At 45.8% G+C, this 11,411-nt stretch overlaps 1 protein-coding gene across 1 annotated transcript; it reads right to left on the reverse strand.

Annotated features, from left to right (window-relative positions):
* Positions 1-508: 508 nt before the first annotated feature.
* BPIFA3 (BPI fold containing family A member 3) lies at positions 509-9,954 on the reverse strand. The gene is made up of 7 exons (XM_045574634.1): positions 9,831-9,954; positions 6,554-6,707; positions 4,091-4,198; positions 2,834-2,986; positions 1,541-1,625; positions 1,033-1,096; positions 509-513 (listed from the first exon to the last, which is right to left on the reverse strand). Exons 1-7 carry the CDS (start codon positions 9,952-9,954, stop codon positions 509-511), a joined length of 693 nt encoding a protein of 230 aa, XP_045430590.1.
* Positions 9,955-11,411: the final 1,457 nt, after the last annotated feature.

The following is an 11,411-nucleotide window of genomic DNA, read 5'->3' on the forward strand; positions in this document are numbered from 1 at the left end:
CGGCTCTGTCACTCTTTCTCTATACTCCCTTGGAGCTCAGCAAAGTGCTTGGCACACAGTAGGTGCTCAGTAAATGTGGGTTTAAATGAATGAGGGTATGGGAAATCTCAGTAAGACCCTCCCTGCACTGAAGAGCACATCTGTGAATGGTCTTTTGGCTGCAAAATCCAGGAAAAGAGTGGTATCTGGTATTTCTGGGCTGATGAGCAAACCCAGGCTTATTTAGTCTCAGGATAAGCCTTCATCAGGTCTTTACTTCTGGAACCCAAACTCAGGGCCCTGTCAGGGGATCTCTGCACCCTTCAGAGCTACAATTTATTATGGGGGAGGACAGGATGTTCATGGAGTCTGTGGAAAGTTTGGGGGGCAGTGGAAGCCCCACTGTAAGGGAGACTTAAGGTTACAAGATGTGGAATCTCCTTGTGATCATCAGTAGGCAGCTGGACACTCAAGCCTTGCCTGGGAGGGTTGGCTGGGCACACAGCTGGTTGGGTTCATGAGCAGCAGGCTATTCTGTAAGGAGAAGAGTTGGTGTCAGTCACCAGCTTGTCCGCTCCTCCAACCTCCAGTGCACAGTGAAGAAAACTCATCCACCATGCCAGCCAGCCAGGGCCTGTGCCCAGAGCATTCCCACTACAACTCTTTCCAAATGACATCTGATTATTTGTTCTTGTTGTCATTCATTCACTAGACTGTGAGCTTTGTGAGGGCGGGGATTGTATGCTATTTTTGCAACTGGAGTGGGTGGTCTCAGGTTTGGGGTAGGGCCAGTGCTCCCTCAAGGATTGAGTGGAAGAGCTACAGTCTCTGGTAATGTGGAGGTCTGGGTGACTTAGTGGGGCCTAGCCTGCTTGTAGGCGTGCCCTCTGCTGTCCCAGCTCTCTTGGGGGCAGTAATGTGGTCTCCTCTAAGTGTTCTCCAAGCGTGTGCAGACACTGCTCCCTCAACAGGCCTCACTGGGGGCCCCAGTGGGGCAGCTCTTCAGCCATTTTTTCCATCCTGTGCCCTCTCTGGATGGATGCAGACACTCACCCATGAGGCTTTTCAGCAGTTTCACATCCAGCTGCCTGAGGATTTCACCAATTAGAGGACATACCTGCACCACCAGCACAGAGAGAAGGGTCAAATCTGGGACTGGGTAAAGAAAACGACAGGGTCTGTGGTGGAAGCTTAGACTTTACTGGATTTTCACATGGAATCGTAGCAAGAAAGTGGCTTAGCTTCCTTGTATTGAGTGCCAACTGCATGCTAGGTGCCATACCCAACACTTCCATGTTTTATCTCCCTGAATCCTCATGACATCTTTATGAAATAGAAACTGTGATATTTCCCATGTCACAGGTGGGAAACTGAGCTTCCGGGAGTCTAAATCACTTGCCCAAAGATACACAGCCAGTAGATGGCAAGACTGAACATTTTAATTGAGATCTTCCAGGTTCTAAATCCCAAGATTTGAAACTCTTTGCTAAACTGCCAATATATGTGCCCAGGCCCTCAGACTGAACAATGCCCAAGGCAAAAATATTTTTCTCAAACTTACCTGATCTTCTATTTGATGTGGGATAACTTTTTCTAGATTTTGTCTAAAATTGCGGACAAAATGTTTTATCTTTGGTGAGAGATCTCTAGAAAGAGAGGCAGATGTTCAGAATAGATAAATACAGGCAAAACATTACTAGGTGCAATATATTGAGTATACCTTTACACCATTATGTAATCTGTAGCTAGCCCTCCAAGAAGCATCATTGTCAGCAGCAAAGGGGCAATTCAGAGAGGTAACTTGTCCAAGTCACGCAGGTAGTAAGTGTTGGTTAGATTAGATTCAGGTCAGTAGAGCTCCAGAGTCCACAGTCTTTTTCCTGCCCTGTCCTCTCTGTGAATGTCTGGTATGGTCTAGGAACTCAGTGAATGTCTGATGAATAAATGAATGGACATGCACTGAGAACTTTGTTGCTTTCAGCATTCTGGACCCACTTAGAGAAATCAGAGGGAAATCTTGCCCTCGAGGGACTCATAGTCTGTTGAGGTTGACAGATTTGGCCAGCCATTGTATAGATCTTCCTTTAGCTTAGGTTTTTGTTTTGTTTTGTTTTGTTTTGTTTTTTAATGTCTTGTTCACTACTGTATCACTAGCATGAAGCATGCTGTGCCCCTAGCAAATAGTAAGTCCTCAGAACATATTTGTTGAATGAATGCGTGGTGAAGAGGTGCTTTAGAAGGGCATCCCAGCAAAAGGATCCACATGTGCAAAAGCACGGTGGTGTGAAAATACATGGTGTGTTCATGGAGGGGTGGGTCCTTGAGGGAGACTGTAGGGTAAAGGGCTGCAGGGTGGGTCAGGGGAGAGGACAAGTAGGGCCTTGAGTGACATCCAGGAGTTTGCTCTTCATACAGAGGCCATTGGAGAACCACTGGTAGGTCTGAGGCAGGGGCTTGGGGACATGACTAGATTCTTGTGCTAGAAAGGTACTTCTGCTGCAGGGGAGAATGGAGTGAAAGGGGTGAGGTGCATTCAAGGAAAGTCGGAGGGGGCTCCTGCAGTGATCCAGGAGGCGGACCATGAGCTGGCACAGTGAAGGATGGAGAGCAGGGAGCAAGTGGGGGCTGCCAGGAAGTCACTGATGGGAGCCGGTGAAGATGGGTGGCAGGGAGTGAGGAGGAGGAAGAGTCTGGTTTCCTTCTGGGAAGGTGGCAAGGGCCATCACTCGGAGGGGACACAGGAGAAGGAACGGATCCCGGGAAAAGGGTAAGATCTGTTTGGGGTCAGTCTGGAAGGTGGTGGAGACATGTCAGGAAGGGGCCCAGCCCTGGGGAGGGGCAGCTAGGACCTTACTCAGTTACAGCTGTTGTATGGACGCTGCTGGGCTCCACGTGGCAATTGCCTATCACCAGATCCCGCCGGCCAAACTCATCCTTCTCCAGCCAGAACTCCACAGAGAGGTTCATGCGTGCATGTGTGGTTGCAGTCTTGTTTTTGAAGGGCCGCCTGAGGATGAGAGAGCAGAGGAAGAAGGCAAATGGCAGGAGACAGAGAAAAGGCAGGAGGTGGAAGCAGCCAACCCGAAGAGTGGCTCTCTGTGTGGATGGCACTGTCTACACTCAGAGTCCTTTCCTTTTCTTTTCTTTTTTTCTTTTCTTTTCTTTTTTCTTTTCTTTTCTTTTTTTTCTTTTCTTTTTTTTTTTTTTCTTTTTTTTTCTTTTGTTTTTTTTTCTTTTCTTTTTTTTTTTTTCTTTTCTTTTCTAATTATGTTCAATTTCTCTTAAACCCTAAGTATTCTCCCCGCCCCCTCCCCAAATATATTTTATTGATTTTTTAAAGAGAGGAAGGGAGAGGGATAGAGAGTTAGAAACATCGAGAAACATCAATCAGCTGCCACCTGCACACCCCCTACTGGGGATGTGCCTGCAACCAAGGTACATGCCCTTGACCCAAATTGAACCTGGGACCCTTGAATCTGCAGGCCGAAGCTCTATCCCCTGAGCCAAACTGGTTAGGGACCGAGTCCTTTTCAACAAACCAGCACAGTGGGACTCCACATTGCCAGCATGTTAAATCCTGTACTCAGTGATTAAGGAGGACACTGCTATTAGCCAGAGTGGCTTCTGAAAATCCTCTTAATAGAGCAGATTAGGGGCCTTTGGAAATTCAAAGGTTGAGTTTATCTTAATTTTCATATTTCTTACTGTTGAGCTGTGGCCTCCCTTTCCTTGAGGCAGTAGATATTAAAGGGTAGTTTGAACAGGAGGAGGGAAAGGTGATGAGACAGTGCTTCTCTTCTTTTAAGTCAGTAGTGAACTCACAGAGATTTAAATGAGTAAATGATCTGCCTCCACCCACCAGTGATTGCCATCCACATTTCAGCTGAAGAAACCAAGGCTCAGAGACGTGAAGTGACTTGCCCACAGTCACTCTATGAGTGAATTTGGAAACCAAGAGTTGAAACCAGGTTGGAGCCAGAAAGATCTGGATTCCACAGGTTACCAAATTCCCTCCCCCTCTGAGGTGCCCCCACCTCTGTCCATGCCCACAGCTCCCAGGTTCCCCATGAGGAGGAGGAGCACCTCTTACACCTGCTTCTGTATGACTTACACTCTCAAGTCAATGTCAAATTCAAGTGAGATGTTTGCTGAGAACCATTCCTTAGGGACAGACATCTGGATCCTGCCATAGTCCAGCTTAATGTTGGTGATGTTGGCGCTGCACAAGGAAAGAACAGAGATCCCGTGAGGGTGAGGGACCTCAGACATCAAGGCCCCGGGCTGACAAACAAGGCTGATTGTCTATAAAAAGGACCTGGCAGTGCATTTGGAGTCAGAGTCTTTTATAGATGCTCCGAGGACAAGAGCCACCTGCAAGCTGTCCCAGAGTGCCCTCAGAGTGCCACGCTGTCATACTGGTTTGTGTAGCCCCGTGGTCAGCAAACTGAGACTAGCAGGCCACCTGCGGCTCTTTGGCCCCTTGAGTGTGGCTCTTCCACAAAATACCACAGCCTGGGTGAGTCTATTTTGAAGAAGAGGCATTAGAAGAAGTTTACATTTAAAAAACTTGGCTTTCAAAAGAATTTCAATCGTTGTACTGTTGTGCTGACTAATGAGTTTGCTGACCACTGGTATAGCCCATAGCCAACTGCAGACCCAGACCCTAGGCCTGTTCTCACACCAAGCTTCCCTGCTCAGTAGATGGCCCCACAACCTACCCAGGTTGCCCAGGCCCAAACCCCAGGAACTGTCTTTGATTCTCTCCTCCCGCATTTGCACATTCACACCATCAGCAAGTCATGTTGCTGTCTTCTTGCAAAATACATCCTGAGTTTGGTCACTTCTCACCACCTCTGTCGATTTTACCGGGCCCAGGTCACCACTCTTCCTGTCTGGAGAAACTCTGGTTTCTCTGGGATCCTGGTCATGATCTTGGCCTCTCAATGACCGTTCTCCATGTGGCAGCCAAAGGCGCCTAACTCCCCTCTCACTCTATATTCTCCACTGGTTTCTTGCTGTTCTTAGAATAAAATCCAAACTCCACACCACAGCCCCTTAGACCTTCAGTGCCTGGCCTCACCTGCCATCTTGCTCACCCAGCCACATGGGACTTTTCCTTTTTTTTTTCAAACATCATTTTCTTTCCTACTTCAGAGTCTTTCTAATTCCTGCTACCCATGTTCCTTATGTCACTTGCTTCTTAATTCAGGTTTCTATCTAAGGGTTATCTTTTCTTTTCTTTTTAAATTGATTTCAGAGAGGAAGGAAGGGGAAGTAAGGGAGGGATTAATGAAGAGAGGGAGGGAGGAAGAGAGAAAGAAAGAGAGAGAGAGAGAGAGAGAGAGAGAGAGAGAGAGAGAGAGAGAGAGAGAAAGAGAGAGAGAGAGAGACATCAATGATGAGATGAAATCATTGATCAGCTGCCTCCTGCATGCCCCATATTGGAGATGGAGCCCACAATCTCAATATGAGCCCATAGTTTGGAATCAAACTATGACCTCCTGGTTCATAGATTGATGCTCAACCACTGAACCACACCAGCTAGGCAGGGTTACCTCTATAGACAGGTCCTCCTGTCACCATCTCTATAGACATGACCTCCCTCACTCTCACCCTTCACCTTGATAAATTTGTCTTCTCGACATCTTCTTTCACCTGAAATTAGTTATTTACTTTTGTGGCCTATCTCACTAACTAGGATTTGGATCCCAAAAGGCAGTGACAATATGTTTGGTTTATACGTGTATTCTCAGTACCAGCCTAGGTCCTGGTACATAGTAGGTGCTCAATGAATATTTGTAACAGTTGTTTAAGGAATGGATGAAGGGAGGTGATCATGGCTGTGCCCATCAAGAGAAACCCTGCTGGGGAGCATTGGTGCTCATTAACATGGAGAGGAAGAAGGATTCGAGTATGAGAGAAGGGAGCTCCAGGCACAGCAGGTGTATTTTAGCATCATTGAGACTGGGAAGCTGGGGAGGCCTGCATCCATCAAGAGAAAGGCATGAAAGTGGAGGTGAGCAGGACAGGCCCAGTTGTGTGAGTTTAACTGTAGCTTTGATAGCTAGGCCTCCACCATGTGCAGCAGAGAAAACTCCCCAAAACCCCCAGCAGCAGGGACAATTATTCTGCCCCTTTCATTGATGAGGACTCAAGGCTGAAGCTTAGAGACCTCAGATGCCTTGCCCAGAGTCACAAGGCTATCAAGCCATAGAGTGGGGTTCACATGTCTGATTCTCATCCTCGGTCCCTTTGGCACCCCGAATGTTTACCCAGGCTGTGCTCTGGGTACCCAGGTTAAAGATGAAGCCAGAGTGGTCCAGTAATTTCTCAAGGTTGGTGGCAGAGCCAGGGTTTAAATGAAGAAATGCTTACTCTCAAGCCTTCGCTTTTAATTACCCTGCTATGCTGCCTTCCCAAATACCCCCACTCCACCCTGCTCATCCTTCTCCTGGACTTTACATCTCCCCCTCTTCCCTCTTCCCAGTCCTTACACTTCCATTCTCTAGCCCTGCCTTCTGACCTTTAGCTCTATAAAGAATCCCAGGGCCAGGGATGGGGTTCAGTGTCTCACCTGCCTTCTTGCTGCTCATGGAGGCTCATGCTACCACCGATTAACCAGGCCACCATCCCTGCAGCCATATGTTTTGAGTTATTCAGACTGTCCAGGAGGCAGATGTTCTGAATTCGGCCCTCTGCATTGTGCTTCATGAGGCCCTGGGTAATAACTGGAAATGGATAAGGGGTGGGTGACATTGCACGATGTCAGGGAAAAGGTGGGGGATTTGGAGTCAGGAGGCCTGAGTTGCATCTCGTGCACCCACTTGCTGAGTGCTTGGTGCCTGTCATCCCCCTGCCCCCAACACTGAGATCCACATTCTGTGAAATTATGCTCTGCAGGGGTGATCTGAGATTCCTGCAGAGGGTCTGGTGGGTAACGTGGCTCAAAGGAGATCTTTTGGCTGAAGGTTCACTCAGAGCTGCATCTCTGAGTCTGGAGCACAGAGTCTAACCTAGATGTAGGCCACAATCACAATAAACGTTGGTTGAAGATGAAAATAAGTGGGCAGATCGGTAGATGAGCGGATTAAAAAAAAGTTATGGGGGAGAGAAACAATGATAGCAACATAGATAAACACCTGAACTGCTGACTCACACAACAGCTTCAAAACTACAACTAAAAGACAAAACAGACATCATCCAGAACCACAGGAAGGCTGGCTGAGTGGAAATTCTACAACTAGAAGGAAAGAGAAAAGCACGCTGAGACTCAGAGGAGCTGCAGAAGTAAACGCAGAGGCAGGGAGGCATGCGCTTGTGGACAGGGCTAGCAACTGAGTATGTGGCTGGCTTTTTCAATCCACAGGGAGACACAAGCTTCCTACTGCTTTGAATTCTAGTTCCCTCTTATTGATTTTTTTCTCTCTCTCTCCCCCCTCTTCCTGTCTCTCTAAATCAGTGAGGATTAAAACAATACAAAAATAAACAGTGCTTCACATACTCACAACTGTAAACCTACTTTTGCCCCACCTGTATTTACTGTATCAAGAAAAACCCAAAACACTATACATTCTCTAGGAATCAATTTAACAAAGCTTTAGATGTTTATAGGACTTTCAAGTTCTATTAGTGAGACAAAATAAAATCTGAATAAATGGAAAGATATGCTAAGTTTGTGATGGGTGACCTAACATTGTAAAAATACCAATTCTCTCTAAATTGACAAAAAATTCAATGTAACCACAAACAAATTTTCAGATGACTTTTTAAAAAGGAACTCAACACAGTCTAAAATTCATTTGGAAGAATAAAGGCCTATTAAATAAAATAACATTCTATCAACATGTAGTATTTAAATTACTGGTACAGAAATAGTTACGCAGGCACAGAATACAGAACTTAAAGGGAATTCTAGTCTTTGGAAACTTGATCATTTAGTAGGTTGGTGAGAAAATGGACTCATTATATGGAGAGAAGTGAGGCTGAACTCTAACTTACATACATGCATGTTCATCAAGATGACCTCCAGGTGGAGTAAAAGCCTACTTGTGAAAGGCAAAAGTATAAAGCTATTGGAGAAAAAAGCAAAGTCTGGTGTAAAGAGAAGGGCTTAAACTCATCAAATACAAACCATAAGATGAGCTTTAGTGACTTTGAAAATATTCCTGTTCAATGAAGGACCTCCCAACAACATTGATAGATGACAGTTTAGGAGAAATGTTAGCAACGTTTAGCCCTGACAAGGATAATGTCAAGGATAAATTAACATCTCAATTAATGAGGACAAGTTTAAAAATCCAGGAAAGCAAGTAATAAAATGAACAAAAGATAGAAGCAGGGGATTTTAAAAGGATAAAATGGTTAACAAAATTATGACAAGATGCTCACACTTCCCACTAATTAAGTCAAGCTGAAACAATGTGCTATCACTCAACTACCTATCAGACTGGCAAATATTAGAAAGACAGTGTTATGTACTAAATTATGTTCTTCTCCTCCCGGTTGCCCCCACAATGAAAATACTGATGCCTTAACCTCCAACGTGATTGTATTTGGAGATAAAACCTTGAAGGAGGCAAGTAAGGTCAAATTCAGTCATAAGGGTGGGGCCCTAATCCAATAGGACTAGTGTCCTTACAAGAAGAGAGAGAGACATCGGTGCATTCTCTCTCTGTGCACACACAGAGGAAAGGCCATGTGAGGACATAACAAGAAAGTGGCCATCTGCAAGCCAGGAAGAAAGGTTTCACCAAACCAACCCTGTGGGCACCTTGATCTTGGATTTTCAGTATCCATAACTGTGAGAAAGTATCTGTGTTTCTTTTTTTTTTTTTTTGCTTTTTTGTTTTTTTGTGTTTTTTAAAATATATTTTATTGATTTTTTACAGAGAGGAAGGGAGAGAGATAGAGAGCTAGAAACATCGATGAGAGAGAAACATCCACCAGCTGCTCCTTGCACACCCCGTACAGGGGATGTGCCCGCAACCAAGGTACATGCCCTTGACCAGAATTGAACCCGGGACCTTTCAGTCTGCAGACCGACGCAGACCGACGCTCTACCACTGTACCAAACCGGTTTCGGCAGTATCTGTTGTTTAAGCCACTTGGTCTGTGGTATCTTGCTATGGCACAGATGCATACTCTCCAGTGCTGGGAACCATAAAGAGACAAGTATGCTTGTTTATTACTGGAGTTAGTGTAGACTGGCATTGACATTCTACAGTGAAATCTGGCAATCTTTAGTTAAATTGAGTTTGCATCTGCCCTAGAGCCCAGCTATTTGTCTTTGGGTATATCTCAGAGACATTCTCCCAGGGACACACACAAGGATGTTTATCTCAGAGCAGTTTACAATGGTGGGGAGTTAGAGACAACTCAAGTGTCCATCCCTAGGGCAATGGCCAAGTGGTGGTGAAGTGGATGAATCTCTGTTCCAGTGGGTAGCCACAGATATCAACAGTGTACAGTGAAACCAGTCAGGAGCAATGAGATCTATTGGGAAATATTATTATGTCAGATAAAAACTCTGCATGCTTCATAAAGATCTAGAAATATTTAAACACATACACAGGGCGGTGCCTGCCAAGAAAGAGGGAATGAGAGTGAGGATAAGAGGTGAAAAGGAAAAGAACATAAAATCAAATAAAATTGGTGCCTTGTCATGACTCATGATAATGACAATGTGCTATGAATTGATGTATGATCAAGTCAACTGCAGTTGTCTGTGCTTGAGGTCTAAGAAAAAAGGAAGAAAAGAGGGTAAGTGACTGACCCAAGGCCTTACAGCAAGTCAGTAGTGAGGCCCAGATGGCGCCTTCCCCACCCACCCTGTGACAACAGGCTTAGCTTACTTCTCACCAGGGTGGATTTGCTATTTGCGTGGGCCTTGGTCAGGTCAGGCCAGGGCTGCTTGTGCAGTGCTGAGGGCAAGGACAGCAAACTGAGGAGGACCAGGAGCTTCCAAAGTGGATGCATCTTGGGTTCTGGGACCTGCAGGTGTCAAGAAGGATCTGATGGCTGTGGGGGTGGCCGTTGGGATAGATGGACTCAAGGTTTTCTGCGAGAAGATTACATCAGAGTTAGTCCCCAGAATGCTGTGGGGGAGGTGTTGTGAGGAGCTCTAGCAGCTGGTCGCATGATGAAGGAAGCAGGTAGAGCCTGGGGGGAGCCCAGGGCTCTAGCAGGGCCCTTGTTGCTTGGAGACGCCCACTAGAGCCCTCTGTTGGGTCATCCAGGAGGAGTTCTCTCCCAGACCCTGCACAGGCTGGATGTTGGTGACTTTGCAGTGAAAAAGTAAATGGATGAATGAATAGGCAAGGATGGCTAATCTCAGGCTTTCTAATTGGACTCAGACTTTCTTAAGGGCAAGATCATACTCAGTGCCTACCATGATGCTTGTTTGCCAGAAACTAAGTGCTGCTGAAATGTTTGTTTAGTGACTACGTGACAATATATGAATGTGTGAGGATGGTTGGTCTCTGAATCCCTTGCCAGATTATCATTTTCTTGAGGGCAGGTGTGAGTCTAATTAATCCTCATATGTCCAGTGCCTCCCATGTTTATCACATTGTAGTTACTAGTGAATTCTCATGAAATGAAATGAATGCATGAATGACTGCTGGTTTGTGAATAAAATTTACAGGACAGGGAGAGAAAGGCTCCATAGGATGAAGCCAAAGAATTAGGTTTACCTTATTGCTCTGGGGTTGGGAGTCAGAACAAATTTAGGTCAAGTCCCCCTGTCCTTGCCATCTCAAGAAATGGCACCACAATCCACCCAGTTGCTCCAGCCCCAGCCCTTGAAGTCCCCTTGACTCCTCCTCCAGCATCTCCCATAACCCATATGTTAGGAAATCCTGCCAACACTTTCAAAATCTGACCACATCTAACAACTCAGCCACCATCTTGGCCTGAACTATTGCAGGGGCATCCTGTGTGGTCTCACAGCTTCTTTCCTTGCACACCTACAATATCTTCCACACAGCAGCCTGGGTAATTATTTAAAGACAAGCCAGGCCGAGACTGGTTTGTCTCAGTGGATAGAACATCGGCCTGTGGACTGAAGGGTCCCAGATTCGATTCCAGTCAAGGGCATATACCTTGGTTGCGGGCACATCCCCAGTAGGCATGGTGCAAGAGGCAGCTGATAGATGATTCTCTCTCATCGATGTTTCTGACTCTCTATCACTCTCTCTTCCTCTCTGTAAAAAATCAATAAAATATATTTTTTTAAAATTTAATAAAATATATTAAAAAAATAAAAATAAAGACAAGTCAGACCATAGACTCTTCTGCTCAAAACCCTCCAAACTTTCTCCTTGCAAACAGAGTGAAAGCCAAAATTTATGCTATTCCTCTGAGCCTTGCAGAGTCCCCTGTTATTCTCCCTGAACTCACTTGCCACCACTCTGTCCCTCTTCCCTTCCCCTGCA

The sequence above is a fragment of the Pipistrellus kuhlii genome, unplaced genomic scaffold (assembly GCF_014108245.1).
Source record: "Pipistrellus kuhlii isolate mPipKuh1 unplaced genomic scaffold, mPipKuh1.p scaffold_m20_p_6, whole genome shotgun sequence".
Lineage (NCBI taxonomy): Eukaryota > Metazoa > Chordata > Mammalia > Chiroptera > Vespertilionidae > Pipistrellus > Pipistrellus kuhlii.